The 17,885-nt window shown below is 51.4% G+C and overlaps 6 protein-coding genes across 6 annotated transcripts; 4 read left to right on the forward strand and 2 right to left on the reverse strand.

Annotated features, from left to right (window-relative positions):
* Positions 1 to 2,539: 2,539 nt before the first annotated feature.
* Positions 2,540 to 3,019, forward strand: BBA_05710 (uncharacterized protein; the record flags this gene model as incomplete). The annotated part of the gene is made up of 1 exon (XM_008600807.1): positions 2,540 to 3,019. The coding sequence occupies one exon, from the start codon at positions 2,540 to 2,542 to the stop codon at positions 3,017 to 3,019; it is 480 nt and encodes a 159-aa protein (XP_008599029.1).
* Positions 3,020 to 5,335: 2,316 nt separating this feature from the next.
* Positions 5,336 to 6,824, forward strand: BBA_05711 (CFEM domain-containing protein; the record flags this gene model as incomplete). Its single annotated transcript, XM_008600808.1, has 3 exons — positions 5,336 to 5,455; positions 5,567 to 6,384; positions 6,440 to 6,824. The coding sequence occupies 3 exons, from the start codon at positions 5,336 to 5,338 to the stop codon at positions 6,822 to 6,824; spliced, it is 1,323 nt and encodes a 440-aa protein (XP_008599030.1).
* Positions 6,825 to 7,877: 1,053 nt separating this feature from the next.
* BBA_05712 (uncharacterized protein) lies at positions 7,878 to 8,925 on the forward strand (the record flags this gene model as incomplete). The annotated part of the gene is made up of 2 exons (XM_008600809.1): positions 7,878 to 8,238; positions 8,327 to 8,925. The coding sequence occupies 2 exons, from the start codon at positions 7,878 to 7,880 to the stop codon at positions 8,923 to 8,925; spliced, it is 960 nt and encodes a 319-aa protein (XP_008599031.1).
* A 503-nt stretch (positions 8,926 to 9,428) lies between these two features.
* Positions 9,429 to 10,177, reverse strand: BBA_05713 (LSM domain-containing protein; the record flags this gene model as incomplete). Its single annotated transcript, XM_008600810.1, has 3 exons — positions 9,429 to 9,799; positions 9,894 to 9,983; positions 10,048 to 10,177. 3 exons carry the CDS (start codon positions 10,175 to 10,177, stop codon positions 9,429 to 9,431), a joined length of 591 nt encoding a protein of 196 aa, XP_008599032.1.
* A 1,330-nt stretch (positions 10,178 to 11,507) lies between these two features.
* On the reverse strand, positions 11,508 to 12,236 carry BBA_05714 (diadenosine hexaphosphate hydrolase; the record flags this gene model as incomplete). The annotated part of the gene is made up of 2 exons (XM_008600811.1): positions 11,508 to 11,926; positions 12,167 to 12,236. The coding sequence occupies 2 exons, from the start codon at positions 12,234 to 12,236 to the stop codon at positions 11,508 to 11,510; spliced, it is 489 nt and encodes a 162-aa protein (XP_008599033.1).
* A 3,127-nt stretch (positions 12,237 to 15,363) lies between these two features.
* On the forward strand, positions 15,364 to 17,250 carry BBA_05715 (arginine-tRNA-protein transferase; the record flags this gene model as incomplete). Its single annotated transcript, XM_008600812.1, has 5 exons — positions 15,364 to 15,430; positions 15,855 to 15,914; positions 15,964 to 15,969; positions 16,019 to 16,099; positions 16,163 to 17,250. The coding sequence occupies 5 exons, from the start codon at positions 15,364 to 15,366 to the stop codon at positions 17,248 to 17,250; spliced, it is 1,302 nt and encodes a 433-aa protein (XP_008599034.1).
* Between the last annotated feature and the right edge of the window lie 635 nt (positions 17,251 to 17,885).

Raw genomic sequence — 17,885 nt, forward strand, 5'->3', positions numbered from 1 at the left:
CGCGTCCTTCCACTACCTCTTAAAGTACTTCCATTCTATTTAAGGATTTGTAACAATGGCGGCGTAATGGGCTGGCGTATTATTAATTATTACAAAATACTCATCAAGCTTCGTCCAGCAGTTGACAATACATACACGCAGTTGGCGGATGCCGGAGGAGGTAAGGTCTGGATTTTGGGCCTGGAAGTTAATGTCGTCACGGTACTCCCTGGCGTGCTTTAAAAGGGTATTAAGGGTCGTTAAATAGTCGGACAACACGCCTCGATTAGATGATAATTTGCTTCCCTCTGCGCGTTTGGCAAGAGCATATAACTTCTCTAAGAAGGCTATAATCTCCGTCAAAACCGCCTAGCCGTTAGCAGTCAGGGAGTTATGCTTGAGTAACGACTCCTGTCCCTCTATTGACTGCGCCTTCTTATTAGACGAGCCGTGCATGGATTCCGCATGATTGAATACATAAGCGATTGATACGATCTCGTAGCTTGATGGCGCGCTTGATTATTAGGTAAAGGGAGTTCTGTTGAGTTGCGTTGTCTACTACTAACTTCAAGCCATTCAGAAATGGGCGGGATAGAAAGTCGCTGTTCACCTACTGGAGCAGCGTGCGTAACCATGATTACTTTTAATTTTGTGTCACGTAGATTACCTAGCCCAGCCCAGCCAGCCACCCAAATGCTCTACGTGTAGGCACGATAAATAGCATACCAATGCCAAGCTAAGTCGGCATTGCAGTTGATCCGGGCTCAAATAATGCTGGCGCGTTACATGACTCGTCTTGCGCGGGACATTACGCCATCGTTGTATGTACTGCGAGTCGCGTCGATGTAGCAGCCTCCCTCAACGTCCAGGCGTTCTTTCAGAGCGCTACTCTGTGTCTTAGAGGCTGCGCTTTAAGCCTTAAACGAGTGATTGGTGTCAAAGCAGTGTATATTACACGCCGTCCCTAATTTCCGAACTAGGGAAATTGGTCTGCCGCAACGAACGGAAGGAAGAGGCCGCTGCCTGCCTCGAGACTGGCATGAGACTGACTGGTGGTGGTGCCTGGGCGTTCCATCAGACTCGACGCAGCGACCGATACAGCTCCTGGGGAATTTGATGCGCCTGTCAGCAGGTATAGAGAGGATGGGCCCGGCCTGAGCGAAGTGTTGATCCATCGATTAGAATAATCGCAAGCTCATTGACAAAATGTCCCGGCCGAAGATGGGTGCTTCTACCTTCAGAAACTAGCCTTGACACATATGTTCACTGATGTAAGCGCAAAGACCGCGATGAATGATTGAAGATGCTCTAATTAATGCTATTATAGCAAAAGAGGATGGCGATTCTTTGCCGGCATCTCGTCATCATATTACCAGAACGCAATCTGAACAGATTCAACTGAGCTGGCCATAGCTCAAACTTGGGAAGAGGCCTCTTTCCACGGCAGCACTAAATGGATCTCAGAGAGCTTCTTTCATGCTCTGGTAGGATTTTGTACATGTGTTGGCTGCTGATCTGCTTATTTCTCGAGAAAACATCGACCGACAGGGTGTACGTGGCCTTCCTCGCGAGGTGTGCTACGACGCAAGCAGCGACTCAACTTACCAATGGGCCTCATGGGCAGTCTTGGCATCTGGCGCACCACGAGGGCTGGCTTTCTCAAGAAAGATTTCGAAATTAACCGCCGTCGGCAAGGTCGGGTGGCAATGCGGCTCGAGAGCCAGCCAGGGAGGCTCGTGGCGAGTCTGGCAAACACAGACTTCAAGTGCGACTTAATTTATGCACTTGTCAGAAGCCAAGGCACAAAAGCTACTTGTTAGCTGTCGGTTTGCCCGTCAGCCCCCGAAGCGCATTTTGCGCTTGTAAGTCTTGTCTGCATATCAGTATGTTGCAGAATCGGCGCAATGGTTCCGGCCGGCGTCGGCGACGGTGTCGAAGAGAGTGCCGGTCTGCCACTACGTGCGGGCCATGGCTCGGTTAGCACGCGGTATTCAGGCAGCAATATACGCATGAAGATGCATATCACAACAAAGCGGCACTTGTGAATTCGAGCGTCCTTGAAATATCGGTGTTCCACCAACTGACACGACAAGATGCCAAGTAATTCATCTAATCCCTTTCATTTCCAACGCCGCCTTGAGTAATATAGCACGAGAATGAGGGGCTTCTCTCTATACGTACAAGCGATTCGTGTCGCACTCTGTCGCACCTTGGGAAAGAATCTGCATCCACCCTGACAACGACACAGCTGCAGACCACCATGTCGCCCCGGTTCTGTCATGCCTAGTAATTACCTATATGGCGCATTATCGAATGAGGCTTACGGCTGCCGCGTAATAATCTGGTAAAGTTTTAGCATGGGTCTAAGAAAAGATACTTGCTGGGGCTCGAGTTTGAATTTGAGTAAAACAAAGCGATGAGACTACCGGCCTCTAAATTACCTGCCCTGCGTCCAATTATATAAACAACTTTCGCTGCTCTATCAAGGCAGACTTTTGATACGACAACAATTACCCTCAACTCACCAGCTCTTAACCTTTTCAAAATTTTCTTCTCTACAATGAAGGTCGCCGCCATCCTCTTTCCCGCCGCGGCGCTGGGGTCTGCAAGCCCGGTCAGAACGCCCAAGTCGATACCATCTCGGGACGGGCAGAACGAATGTGATTGCTCTAAGCCTTTGTACGCCGACATTAGTTATTGGGATTCTTTCTGCCCGGATGGCTACGAGGATATCTCTACGAGCGCCTTGTCGATGTCTTGTCGGCAGGTTAGCTGCTCGGAGCAGGATTACAAAGAAGCTCAATGCGGTGCCGAGCCAAAGGAGGAAACGCCTAAGGAGGAAACGCCTACAATTGTGGCAGAAGAGCCACCAAAGAGTTTTGGGTTACTGTCTGCCCGGATGGCTACGAGAATATCTCTGCGACCGCCCTCTCATCGTATTGTCAGCAGGTTGGCTGCTCGAAGCAGGATTACAACAAAGCTCAATGCGGTGCCAAGTCGCCTCAAGACGCGAATCCTGCAATTGACCCCCGCAATATAGAAGGGTCATGGTAAATAAGACAAAGAAGTATTCAACGCGTCGCTCATTCAACGCTTACGACGCACTTCACCGGCTCTACGTAAACGCTGGAACACGGCTCGATGGGTACTCGTCATATTTCCCCTCTACCTCGAGACAGATTTCTCCGCTTCGGTAGTTTTCGAATCAAGCCAGAACTTCAATTCAAACTACTTCTTTTTTATCATTGATGTTACATATACCAGGACAGCTTAACCCAGCAGATGGGCCGTCCTGCTTATGGGATGACGTGCAGGATCCTGGTAGAGACAGGACCGCCATCACGTGAAACTATCAACAAAATTCCACTACTTATGTAAAGAGCACTCGCCCCCGACTTTAGATTTAGTTTTCTAGCTCCTCCTTATTATAATTTACTTGTTTAAAATATAATAATCTTGACCTCATGGTCCCACCTCCACTTGCTAAGCGTCTCTATCAACTGAGCCCAGGCTAAGTTATTCTAAATAAGTCTCCCTCTCTCCATGCCCGAACCCTCAGACCAGAGGACACCAAGTGGTCGCAGAATCATTCCTGCATCCTGAGCACCTCCAATCCCCCCCCCCCCCCTTACACCACCGTCTGCACCGGCAGATGGCTGCCCAGGAGGAATGCTGGCCTCTGATTGGCCCAACCTACGTTAGACACTTCTATCAGCCTTTCTAATAAAGGCCGGTAACAAATAGGTGCAAATAGCCTGCAGGAATCAAGCCACATGAACCAGAACCACCAAATCCTGTATCTTCCGCGTACAACCCTTTCGCTTTGTACTTCCAACAAAAACAGATATCTTGACAACGCAATGCCCTTTGAAAAGGTGCCTTTTTAACATAGAATCAGGCATTCCGGTAACGAATATATATTCATTTATAAGGGCTATTGATTCTTGAGCTTATGCATAAGAATGATTATAGAGGTTGGGAATAAATACATAATTCTTATGTTCTTAGGGATCTGGACGCACCGCATCAGACCGCAACCCATCCCACAGGGCGCCCTCATCATCCTTACTAACACGCACGTGTTTCCATTAAATTGTTCCGAACAAAGGCCAGGGCTTCGACCGAACTACACCAAATATGTTAATTGACACTTGCCCTTGTACCTTGTCCCTGACACACCCCGCATGTCTTGAAGCCATGCTCAGCCCGTGCCGTGCCCGTGCCGAGAGACTGTTCCCTGTCTCATCAAGAGTCTGAGCGCTGAAACCATCATCCGGAGATTGAGAGGAGAGAGGCCAGAAGAATAAAATCATCACCAAATCACCTGGCCCAATCTGGTGAAATCCCCTTCACAATTTTTTCGTATTCTTTGGGTGCGGAGAGGGCTCCAGGCGGGCAAGGCGGGTCTCTTATACCCACCGACAAGGATATGTACATCAATAGTATTACGCGGAGAGTTTGCGGAGAGTTCGATAACAATTCGCTTTGTCTGCACTGATGTGTATTTGTGGACACAGACATAACGTTAGGGCTATGAGATACCACTAACAATCAAGTAGCTAGAGTCACTAGCTAGTCAAACTAGTCAACTAAATAGTTTTCTTCTTCCTTGTAATTGACTGTCCATGCACCCAGAGGGACCCAGAATCAAGGCTAACTAGCGAGACTAGTAGCATTTGTTCAGCCAGCCCCAGCGCTGGGCCTGGGAGACTCAAAACCGCGTTCCGCCACTAGTTACCAGTACGTTTAAGATGTATCCGTAGTCTGATATAGATCACCGCGGCCCGCAGTGGGTGGGACTTGTTCGTGTCGGATTCGCCAAAGGCAGAGAAGAGAAGGTGCGGACATGTGCAGTCAGCCCGTTGGCCACACCTGAAATTCTTGTTCCTCTCTTGAAACGACGTGGAAGCACAGAGTCCCTGCGACTAGTGTTGGGGTGAAGTTTGAGAGCCGTATGCCACGAAAGGGCAGACAATATGCATCAGCGCCATTATAGCATGTTGAAGGCCATGTTGTGGGCTTCTAGATGGTTTTCGGCTCCGACCGAGGACAGCAACTAGGGCAGCCAGGTAGCCCCCCTGGCATTGTCACTTCGACGCTCCGCGCCGTGTGGATATACCGATCCCGATCAGTGGGAAAGGGGAGAGAAGAGAGAAAATCCTGCTTCTCGCTTGTGAGTGGCATATTCTGCGCCCTATAATCCTGCATCTCAACTATAACAAGGTCGTCGCGCGTTACCTCACCCCCCACGCGTGCAGCTTTTCGAAGAGTGCTTGCTCCAGTGCGCCGGAATGTGACCACCGCTCTTACTTTTGTCAAAGTCAGTTTTGAACAATTACTTGACGGTGCCATTACAATGCTGGCCCGATATTGGGCTTTTTTGCTGGCATGCAACACTCAGCTATGCAGGGCGGCATCGCAACCACCAGAACCAGAAAGCGCGCTGCAGCTATTGTCGTCAGTCCCATCTTGTGCCGTAAGTATCAAACGTGGGCGTGTGAAACTGTTGACCAAAGCTTTCATTGCTCCAATTCAAAAGTTTGAGAGAGTGCTTGTACGACCAGAGGCTGACCTTGTGTGTCTGTAGCTTCCATGCGTCATGTCTGCAGTTTCCGAATCGACATGCTCTCCGACAGACATGCAGTGCATCTGCCTCAATCATGACTTGCAAAAAAGCGCAGTCGCGTGTATTCTAAAGTCATGCTCTCTTTCAGACTCGCTCCATACGAAAAATGCCACAATGACGGCGTGCGGCGCCCCAGTCAGGAACAAGAGTCCGCAATACTACACAATGTCCATCGTCCTTGGTGTTCTTGCCATCTGTCTTGTTCTCGTGCGCGTCGCATTCAAGCAGTTCTGGAGTTCCAGTCGCGCCCTAGGACCGGATGACAAGATCATCCTGCTGACCGTCGTCCTTCGCATCTCGGGCACCGTCCTCAATGTCAAAGGTCTCGCCGACCACGGCCTGGGCAAGGACGTGTGGACCATGTCTGTGAGCGAGCTCAGCACCTTTGTCATGTGGCTGTACATAATGGAGGTCTTGTACTTGGCGGAGCTTTCTCTTTTGAAACTAAGTCTATCGGCGTTTTATCTGTGCGTCTTTCCCGGTATAGCCATCCGGCGTCTGCTGTGGGGAGTTTGCATCACAAATGTCCTGTTTGGGGTTGTCTTTGTTATCGTCGCCATTTTCCAGTGCTCGCCAATCCATTACTGGTGGACACAGTATGGAGAGGACCCGGGAGAGGGTCACTGCATCAATATTAATGCCATGGGTTGGTCGAATGCCGCAATCAGTGTCTTGATTGATATCTTGATGATTGCTATCCCACTTAGCCAAATCTCCAAGTTGAATCTGCACTGGAGAAAAAAGATTGGGGTCGTCATCATGTTCTTGACTGGGGCCTTGTAAGTATCATCACGAAGAAGACGCCATGACTCGGATTCTGATTGTTCGCCATAGTGTCACGGTTGTTTCCATTCTCCGGCTTCGATCTTTGGTTGGCTTTGCCAACTCGAATAATCCAACATGGGATCAATGGGAGGTTGCCTACTGGTCGACAATCGAGGTCAATATTGGAATGATATGCACATGTCTTCCATCTTTACGACTGCTGCTGCTACGCCTGTTTCCCGGGCTGCTGGGCAACACTATAGCGTCGGGGCAGGATGTCTCTTACGCTCATGGGTCGCGTGGCCAAACTGTTCTTGGTTCCGCAGCATCTATAGAAAGCCACGGAAACGAGTTGGCCGACGTACAGCACACCAAGGGTAGCGATTGGCAGTCAAACATGACCAAGTCCAACGATGTGCTGGTAAAATTGGAGGATCAAGGCGTAGGGCGCTAGGGATTTCACTGGGCAAATGAGATAGGTGACATAGAATACAGTATACACTCACTTTCTAAGATCTTTATATGTACGATTCAATTAATTATAAACATCGAACCTTGTTTTATTTTGACCTCAATGTCCTTTTCGTTCTGTCATCTTCCCGTTTTCACGTCACGCACTTGCCAGTCTTTGTGAACAGAGCTTCGCTCTCTTCTTGTAAGCCTCTCGCGTCAAAAGAATGACCTCGATTCCTAGATGTGACCAAATTGCTGTTTAAAAAAGGGCCTCTTCGTTAGCCATCTCATCTTTAAAGTGCTAGATAAAGGAAAGTGAATTCGAAATCGAGGAAACGCGACAACTCGGTAATTTCGATGCCGAATTCATCATGCATGACACTAGTGGTCGTCCAGTGGGCTGTCAAGCATCGTCGCGCAGCCTCGTCCAATTCAATATGCTGCTCAATGTTTCCCCGAATACAACGTTGCTTGTGCGGGTTTTGCCGATCAAGACCACATCCGCCCGGAGAATTAGTTGGGTGTAGTCATTCCTCCAAATCGTCGGTGTTGCTGCGCTAGGATCTCTGCAAGATGGGCCAATTTTACGAGGATAAGATATGAAAATAATGAGCCAGCGTTATAAGTTTTATCTAAAGTACTTCAAGCTCTTTTATTAAATAAATGTTCGACAGTTAAGTTACACATGAGTGGTGCTAATCTTTTAGACTTAACCTGACTTACACAGGTTGCGTATCGTTCTGCACTGAAAAGGGTTAGTGACGGCAGCCCCCACGGCTAGCCTGTCGCCCGCCTTAAGCTCCACGGAAAAAGAGCCAATCCGGGGCCAGTCTCACGTTGATCAGTACTAACTTTTTCTTCTTCTTCTTCTTCTTCTTCTTCTTCCTCTTCCTCCTCCTCTTCCTAAACCACATACCACATCCATCACCCTTGTGTACATTGACAATTTTTTTAACAGCCCAGCGTTTACATTATAACCTCTTTTCCTCTCTTCTACCAGAAACATTCATGCACAACGCCCTGACGCGCTGCCGCCTTCGCTCTCACAACTTACATGGCTGCACCGCTGATCAAGTCCCTCCGCAAGGTCCGTTTGCGCCGCCACTGCCTACCACTACCCGCGTCGCCACCGACGTCGCGCCCGCGATGCATAGCTAGCTACAGCCAGGCCAAGGCGCAGGTGCAGAGCATCTCGCACGCCGCTGCCGCCGCCGTCGCCGCCGGCCCAGACTCGACCCCCCCTCCATTCTCTTTACCTCCCTCCGCACCGCCGCGAGTTGTTGTCGCCCACGCCGCGCCGGCCCAACGGCCCGGCCAGCTCTCGCCGACGTACTTTGAAGCGACGGGGCAGACGTGGATGCCGCTAGGCGGTGGACAGGAGCCTGTCGACCCCAACAAGGCCAAGCTCGGAAAGAGTACGTCCCCGTTTTCACCGCCGCCCCTCCTCTACTCTACATTTTGAAGACGTATAAAAACTCGCTGACTGACACGCCACCGCAACAGCCCTCCGGATCCTCCAAGACCGCATGCCGACTCTCCTACAGTCGCCTCTCCCGCAGCACATCCTCGCGCCCAACATCTCCCTACAGCTCTTCCCCTCGACGCACCCGCACCTGCCTGTCGTCTCGGGCCGCGTCGCCTACACCGCCGCCCTGTGGACCTCCCCCATTGCCTGGAACCGCGTCCCGCTCGTCGGCAACGTACGCATCGAGATCCTCGCCGAACGCATGACCAGCGAGCCGCTGACCTTTCTCCCACGGCGCCCCGGCGCCATCGCCGACCAGCTCGTCGTGCGGTGGCGGGAAACGACACGCGAGGCGGCCGCCCAAGGGGGCGGCGCCGGCGCCGCCATTGCAAGGTCGTTGAGGCTGGTAGGCGGCAGTGACCCGGATAAGGCGTTTACGGGCCTGTTTATATTCGATTTTGATCAGGAAGGCCGCGTGCTGACGCATACGATTGAGACTGCGCAGGAGGGCGGCAACTGGGAGCGCGGCATGGGTGCCAAGTTTGTCGGGTTGACGGATTGGTTGCTGGGTGGCATTCAGCGCGATCCGGGAGGGACTCCGCAGATTCCCATGTTTGAACGGCGGAGGCGAACGTGATACGGTGGATTATACAGTTATTGTTTGTTACGATTTTCGGTGAAATATCCCGCTCTGGCGTTTGTATTTAGCGACATTGTTTTATATCGTGGCAGCCATGTACAGTACTGCGCTTGTCGCACGGCACCCTCTCCTACTCATAATGTGTACACTATGGCGTGAACTTTACTGTCAGGTCGGACGGCACTGACAATGATACTGTAAATGGGATAAAAATCGGTGCTTTGTTCACAAGTATGGATTGACTAACTATTGTGCATCATGAGCTCCCATAACCAGCGCAATACTCAGATACCCTCTCTGGAGAAGATGGGCCAGCCTGCGAGGCATTTCACAATATTCTGCCCGGGGCCTGTTTCTCTGCGCTGCTCATTCTCAAAAACCAATCGAGAGACAAAAAACACGGCATTAATTAGTTTTTTGTAGAGTTTGTACACTCTTGGACAAGAGTCTCTGAGTAAGATCTCTCAGGGTCAAAACCCTCTGGGTTAAGATTGGTCCCCTCACAGAAGCACAATCTCGCCCGCTGCATCACCCTCAAAGCCGAGCCTCGCCAGCTTCCTCGCCCTCGCCTTGTCACGGCTCTTCTCCCTCGCCTTGCTCTCCTCCGCGAGGCGCCGCACTAGCGCCAGCTCGCCCTGCTCATAGCCCCGCGGGGGAATGTCGTCACGGTCGAGGTCCATCTCGCCAAGCAGCAGTACGTTTTCGCCGCGCACGAGAAAAATGCCGTGAAAGATGTCGGCGTACAGTCCCCGTGGCGTCGTCGTCGCTGTCGCAGCCGCTGTCGTCTCGCTGTCCGCGGCCTCGGTGGGTGGTGGTGAAGGGGGTTGTAGGGCAAAGATGCGCTCCGTGGTAGATTGCAGCACAATGTTGGCTGGCCTCTTCCGTCAGCAAATGTAGCAAGCTTTGGGGGAATGGGCCGCACAATGAGGGAAATGTGCTTTTGGCTGAGAGGAGGAGAGATGTACCGAATTGATCCCAGCTTCGCAACACGCCGACGAGCTTGCGCCCGTCGCGCAGCACCACCATCAGCTTCTCTGCAATCGCACACCACAGCCCTAGTCAGCATTCTTCTTTCCTTCGTTTCTCAATACCCATTTTGCCGTCAGGGTCGATTCATACTATCCGTCAGATCGAGCAGCTGAGCCGCCGTCGTAAACATTTGCGGCGGCAGCTGCGCAGGCGGCGGCACTGCCGCCGTCATGCCGCCTCCTCCCTGATGAGGCGGTTCCGCGATAGTGAGATTTTCCATTCTATGTGTTTCGTTTTTTTTCTCGTAAATCATCCACCAAATCTATATATTGGTGTGGTTGTGTATAGAGTCTTGATTGAGGGCGCGAACCGTCCCTATAATCGCATCTTAGGGTCGTCGTTGCCTCTCTTCGTTTCGTCGTGCTGGAATAGTGGAGGGTCGAATCCTTGTCCAACCTCGCGAATGCGACTTCGATTGGCGCGGGAATCAACGGCGTTTATCGATAAACGGGGCGTCACGTGAACGATGGTCTGTATGCATGGCAACATGGAAATTTCGGACGGGCTCATTTTTTCGAGCACTCATTATTTATTAGTTTCTGTTTTTGTAGAGCCTATTTTGTATGGTCTCAGTATTACGTGATTAATCATATTGAAACGCTGTGATTGCGCTGTTTCAGTGATGTAGATCGTGCAATGGCCCTTGTCAAACAAGTTTGGAATGTTGGCTTTTCGACTACGTGACTACGTGTTGCATCTGCTACAGATCCTACAAATCGATGGCGCTTTTATGACAGTGTTTCTTCCCGCCAAATCTCCGAATTTCCACGTCGATTTGGCCGACCAGTCCGATGCAGCGAGAGCCAAGTAGCTAGACCTAAAGGATGGTCAGCTCGAGTATCGGCGCCGAGCCATGCTTGACTCGCTGCCTTGCCAGCACCAGACATGCCTCACGCGACTTGCCCCAATCCCCATTTGTTTCGACAGAGGGGCACGCCACGATGCTGGCACCTATGAGCTAAAATGGCTCGTTCATTTTGTCCGTCGGCTTGGAGGCGTTGACCGGTGCGTTCCACACACCAGCGAAGTCTCTTTTTCTTGTATTTTTCGTCCCATCTATGAAAACAGGTAAAGAAGCAAGAGAAGGATAAAGAAAAAAAAACATCAGTCCCCTCCCCGTGACAGAGGGGCGATATTGAAAAAAAAAAAAAAAAAAAGTACTAACGGTACGTATGCCCAGCTCCGAGGTTCCACCTAGTAAAGAGGAGCGGCTGGATAGCCGTGGGAGAAGACTAGAAAATTGCAATATGTGATGAGAATTGTATATTACCCGCGTAACCTGTGACGGGCTATGCTTGCCAATTCTTTGTTGCCCCCAGATCTATCAGTAGATAAACAAGCCCTTCCGCCAAACAACGCCGTATAATAAATGCATGTGAATTGTTTTGGGTAGTTTTCCTGCGTGTTATGCAGTATTGACTGAATGACAACATGTGGCTGCCATGCTGGCAGCAATGGCTTATTTTGCAGTCATTCGAGTTCGCAGTCATGAGTGAGCAATAGCAAGCTCGAAACCCTGGCCAGCGACAGACCGTAATGATTGCACGAGACTATTTTCTCTTAATCGCAGAGCGGTTCAGGGCTTCTTGCAACTCAGGTCGGGCCGCTAGAGCCTCGATGGCCTGGGCAAAGGTGAACCACTTGCGCTCGCGCTTGTGGCTCTCAGGCCACTCCTCGTACTGGCTCTGCACTGTGCCCTGGAAAAAGTAGTACTGGCTTTGGTCCTTTGACATTTTCGGGGGGCGCAGCTCCTCGATGACGCCAAGGTCAAACTCGACCTGAATGGTGATGCCGGCCTCCTCCCAAGCTTCGCGGACGGCCGCCTCTTGGCACGACTCGTCAATCTCCCAGCCGCCCTTGGGTAGAACCCAGCCTTTGCGCCGGGTCGATTGTATTAGCAAGACGAATTCCTGGTCCGGCGAGAGGGGAACGACGCCGGCAACGAGCCTAAAGCCTTTGGCATTGTAGCCTGGGCAAGTCAGCGAAACTGTTTCAAGCACGTGGCGTTTGGGGCTGACATCCGAGACTCGGAAAATAGTCAGGAGAGACAATTCTCCTTTGCGAGCTCGGCTGCAGGGTGATGGGTGCATGCACAAATGTGCTAGCGGCAGCCTGGGGCTCAGACAGTGACTCCTAGCCCAAGAGCGGTATGCGCGCGGCGGATGTGCTGCATGCAGGGCTGGTGACGCAGGGGACGACAACGACTTACGTTGTTTACTTCTGCCAACTCGCGATTCCATGGACCGCCCGTTGGCCTCTGTAGAATTTGAACCCGACATGATGAGTGTGGTTTCTTGTCTGCCGTTGGTGTCGTTTCGGATGGAGAGAGTGATGGTAGTTGATGATAGCTGTGGCGCAACCCTCAGCAAGCCCCAGTGGCGGTACTTTGAGTGTAGAAGGAAAAAAAGGAACGAAAAAGACCACAGGAAGGCCCCGAGGTCTGATTGCGAGGTGCGTGGATGCGCAGGAAGCGATCAAAGGGTATCAAGCTGCATGGTGATGGCGAATGAGGGTAATTTCGAGTAAGTTTATGATTGTTCAGAGAGATTAGGAGAGTCCCAGAAAGAATCCCGGACTGCCGGAGGGCGAGTTGGTGAGAGAAGAAAGGAAAAGGGACAGGAGAAATTTTGGCGCCCGGGAAAAGTTCTGGGGCTGGTTAGTGGTCTTCCTTGGTTTGTGGTAGGTGCTGTGGCACTGGTTAGCGGGCGACGCCAGTGGGCAGCGGCAGTGGGAACAGGAGAGGACAGGGGGGAGCTGCAGTGATTATAGTGGGCAGCTTGTTGTACCGTGGTACGCAATGTATCCGTACAGTGCACAGGAAAGGGTGACTCCCAACGTCGGCATAATTTCAGTTTCCAGTACCCAAAATTCCCTCAAGACTCGTTGTTATGACTTTGAATCACTTTGTCGGCTCAGAGTCTGGCATGTCCCCTGCCTTGTGCTCTTGCGGTGCTCGTCCACAATCACGGCAGCTGCAGACGGGTCGGTCGTACGACAGCCGGCCGGCTGCTAGTCACAGCGCGCGGTGTAATAGCAACATGCGCTGTGGGGTCGGTCTTTTTAGGGGCTTGCAGAGGGGCAGAGGGTCCTGGATGCATGCAGTTATTTTCGTGAGTTTTTTTTCTCTCACTGTTGAACGGAATTGGCCGTTTCAAAAATGCCAAGGGAAACAAAACGATGAGGCTGAGAGCCAAATCACCCATTCACCAAGTGATAACATTACCAACACACAATGCCTTGCATTGAGTATCTAGTTATATCTCGGGCCGCAGACTCACGATAGCTTCTCTTGTTCTGGCCACGCGCACGTGGGCAGCTCCCTGTGGCGTTGCACTGGGCGCCAACTATGACGCACGTCTTCTTCTCTTTACCCTAGGTACCTGCCCTATATCGAGGTTGCAGTGGAACAGCAAGGCTCGACGACCCAACAGTGGTGATTTCATCGCGTTGCATAGCAAGCACCTTCTTATGGATTGATACTGAAGTAGTCGTAAAGGCATGCAAATGCACCTCTGAAAATATCTGCGTATACCGTACCACATGGCAGATGATCGGCGTCCACCTACAGCCTCATCTCCAGACGACAATGCCTGGTGTTCCAAGGCTGCGAGAGCGCCCGTAACAGCATGCCGTCGCATCGACATGCCTCTCTCTGTCTCGCCATCATATCCCCAGTCGACCTGTCAACTCGGACTCGATGCAACGACTAGCTCCGCTCTCAGCTACCGCAGTAGCCAATCTTGCTGACCGAGTTGGTTGGTGTCTGCGCTGCAGCCGGCCTTCACGCCACCTTCCATCTCGAATGCATGCAGGCCGGGCATGGCTACCAATGCAAACTGCAGGGGCCAAGGCGCCTGACTGCCAACAAGTCACAACGACCCATCGCTCAGGCTTGCGAGCTAGCCCCGGATTTGTTCTGCTTGTTGCGCCAGTGCAGCCTCTTCTACCGATGTTACACAACGCTAGAGCGTCTAGGCAGAGAATCTTGGGCCTAATATCAAGAACCAGATCTCCGGGGCGCCACTGGAAAGGCGAAGAGGTGGCTAGGTGGGCGGTGGGAACGACTGAGAGATGCGTGTCGGGAGCGAACAATCGCAGCTAGACAGGGGGCAGATTGAAAACAAGGCTATGCATGCCATTTGTTAGTAAACTCGAGTGTTATATTCGATCGGCCTCCAGATATAGGTGCCGATGCAAACGACAGCAACGCAATGACAGTAATGCAGCGATACCGCCATTCGAATCGCTCAAAAGTACGATGCGGTTTGGCTTGAACGAGTGTTGCTTTGGGATGTGAAAATTCGGGTTCTTTGATTTGTTCGCTTCAGCATGATGGGAGGACAGCGTCATGCATCGGCCGTTGCCATTGCTTTTTGCGCTGCGGCTGTGATTTTTGCTTGGCGCCACTCGAAGTGCACAACTTCGAAAGCACGCATGGCGAGCTGGTTCACAAGATCAGGAAATGATGCAAAGAGCCAGTTGATATGCTGGTTTTGTGGCACCCCTTCATGCAAGGCTCCTGCGCGGACGACAGACTTTGCAGGGCATTTTCGTTTGTCGGCGAGAGAGTGGTGCATGTATCGCGGCATGCATATGTAGACTGGGATGCTGCCCTAAGACACATACATGCTTTGCCAGGGTGCCGTAAAGCAGAGATAGAGGTGCTATACACATTCACGGAGGCGTTGTTTGCTATGTTTTCTAGAACATAGGAAGTCGATATTTGCATGGTGAGGTTTAGCAAGTGACCCCTCTATTTGCTTGGCGGGGTAACTTTTCGAGGCGGCAGCGGGGTACATCCAAGGACACATGGAGGCGCCCTCGCCTCTTGTTAGATCGTCTTGGTCCGAATGCCTTTCTTTGTTCATGGTGCTGGCTAAACCGTCTCCTCACCACCCAATATGGGCTATTCTGCCGCTTGGTTTGACACGCTCAGCTTCGACTCCCGTCTACCTCCAACTCATCACCATCATCACCATCACCGCACCACCATCACTACACCACCATCATCGCACCACCCATTGCCACCCTATTTAAGCTCCATTTCGCTACCGCCCTACTACCTGCTCGTTGTCCATCCTGGCCCCATTCTTCTATCAGACTGCCACTCGACTTTCACCGCCCACAAGCCGTTGCTGATCTTAGCTCTGGCCTTTCGTGTCTCGCCGTCATCACTGACTGATACATCCACCACTGCAATCACAACAAACCACAACATGCTTCTGTCGCCCTCTGGATTCTTCGGCCTCTAAAGCATTTCGATCCTAGCACTTTGGCAGGTCACGCTGCCTCTTCAACACAACACCAGCCCCCGCGCTGCCCGATACCACCCAACGGCTTGCCCTTTTCAGGCACATTGTCGTTTGTCGATACACGTGGCTGGCCTCTGCTTGCACGCCACACGCAATGCAATTCGTCAACCTCCCGCCCAATGGCGCGCTCACAGACACCTATGAACTGGTTTCCCCAATAGGTATATTCCGGCTTCTTTCGTCTTTTGTTTCTTCTCGTTTTTTTCAAGCGTTCCACACTTGATAACTGCAAGCCCCTCACACGTGCTCCTATGCGAAGCTCTTGTTGGCCCGCCTCTACACTCGGCCTTTGCCCCGGTTGCATCGCATGCACAGCTTCGTCTTTCTTACGCCATCTCAGCCTACTTGTTTCACTTTCCCCTATTGGCAAGCCCACACTACTGCAGCCTAATGTCTCGGGCCGATATCGCCAGGTCCCTTTTGAATCCAAGTAATCTAAGTTGGAACTACCAGCCGACAGTGTGCATCTAGCGAAGTCATCTGTCCACATACCTCTCCTTCGTCTTTGCCGCTTTTCCCATTACAACTATCCATCCCTTGCCATTTACAATTTTTCGCGGCGATGCTGATACATACCCCAAATAGGCTATGCTTCGCAGTCTCACTGTGGCTACTGCTCCGGCAAAGACCGGCGGCCAGCTAAGCGTAAGGAATCTTCCCTAGAATTCCGCTGTTCCTGCTAATCATGCTCAAGCGCGTGGTATGGCTCATGCAAGCTGCGTCTAGCTCCTTTGACTAACATTTCGCAGGCATCTCGTATTACGCCAATGCCTCAGCTCTAAGCCCGGCCTTTTACCAGATTCTTCTTGATCGCTATTGGAGGCGGTCCGGTAAGCTTCTGTACCGTCCCAACCAGAGAGACTCTTGCTGTCCACACTACACGATTCGCTTAGACTCGAAAGAGTTTAAGCCCTCGCGCGATCAGAGGCAGACGATAAACCGCTTCAATTCCCATGTGCTTGGTGACCAGTACGTAAAGGAAGCCGCACGGCGATACCCAAGAACAAAGGAAGAATCCAAAAAGCGAAATAATGAATTCCAATTTCTTGAGCGAATTCATGAGGCAGAACATGCCACTCTGAAAAGGCCCCCAGAGCCTGCACATCGACTCGACATCACTCTGGAAGAAGACAGCTTCACAGAAGAAAAGTTCGCCGTCTTTGACAATTACCAACGGGTTATTCACAAGGACGATCCGGGTGAACGAACACGTAAATCTTTCACACGGTTCCTCTGTAGCTCGCCCCTGCGTCGGCACACCGAGACTCTCCCAGACGGCACAAAGAAGCGACTTGGCTCGTACCATCAGTGCTATCGCCTCGACGGTAAACTGGTCGCTATCGGCGTGCTTGACCTATTACCTCAATGTGTGAGCTCTGTGTACTTTTTCTACGACGAGAGCATCCACAGGTTCAGCCCTGGTAAGCTTGGCGCCTTGCACGAAATCGCACTCGCCAGTGAACAAGGCTACCGCTGGTGGTATCCGGGCTATTACATCCACAGCTGCCCCAAGATGCGCTATAAGATGGATTTTGCCCCTCAGTACATTCTTGATCCCGTTACCTTGAGCTGGGATCCGCTGGATAAGAATGTGCTTGCGCTGCTGGATCAGTCGTCCTACGTGAGTCTGTCCCAGCAGGCTGCCTCAGAGGGTCAACATCTCAATGTCTCCAACCCGAAAGATCAGGGCGAGAATGGTTATGACAGCCATTCGGATGATGACGGTACCGGCAAATCACTCTTTGACGCCAACATGCCAGGGATACCCTCCCTGGCCGAGATGGAAAATGTAGACATGGATGGCATCCGTGTTTTGGGACCGTCTCCTGTATTTTTATACAGTATGTCTGATCTAGTTGGTTGGGATGACTGTACCATCTATGACTGGCCCAAAATCAAGGCGCGAATGGCCGAGCTGGTGGGTGCCATGGGAGTAGACACGCCGCCAAAGCTATGCATAGACATTATGCGTCGTGGATAGAATGACGCTTGCGCATCAAATACTGCGGTAAATGAACTAGATCTTTAGACGACTGCATGCTCGTAAGGTAGGATCGATGTCTCTGTGCTCGATTATATTGGGGTGCTCGCATGACGGGTGTAGGGTACGGATGATTGTTGCAGGCAGGCTCACAATCTCTAATGCGTGTCGTTACAAATGAGAATACCTTCTAATTGACAATCCTGATAGTAATTGACAATTATCATCTCTGGTGACTGGCCATGGAGAAGGAGGAGAACGAGAACAAGCTCAAGCCCTTTCCATGTCGACTCTTTCGTGGATGGTCTCAAGTAATAAGTCTGTAGCGCCGTACTCGAATAGGTTATAATAGGATTCCCAAACCTACACCTTGCACCTGCACCCTCGGATGCTTATGGCAGTACCTGAAAGAAGATATCTTGAGCAAGCAGAAAAAGGAGAATGGCTGATTAGAATAAAGAAAAAAAATCAAGCAGCAGTAGCTAAAGAGCAGCAGTTTCTGTGCTCGCCGACTTGAGTGCCCCGCGCTTGGCAGCGCTTCTGACTGAATCGGGACAGCTCCATCGAAACTTTTCAGAAAACTTTTGGACCGCCCCTCTAACCAACACCATACGAACACTACAACGCAATTCAAA

Source organism: Beauveria bassiana, assembly GCF_000280675.1.
Source record: "Beauveria bassiana ARSEF 2860 unplaced genomic scaffold BBA_S00015, whole genome shotgun sequence".
Lineage (NCBI taxonomy): Eukaryota > Fungi > Ascomycota > Sordariomycetes > Hypocreales > Cordycipitaceae > Beauveria > Beauveria bassiana.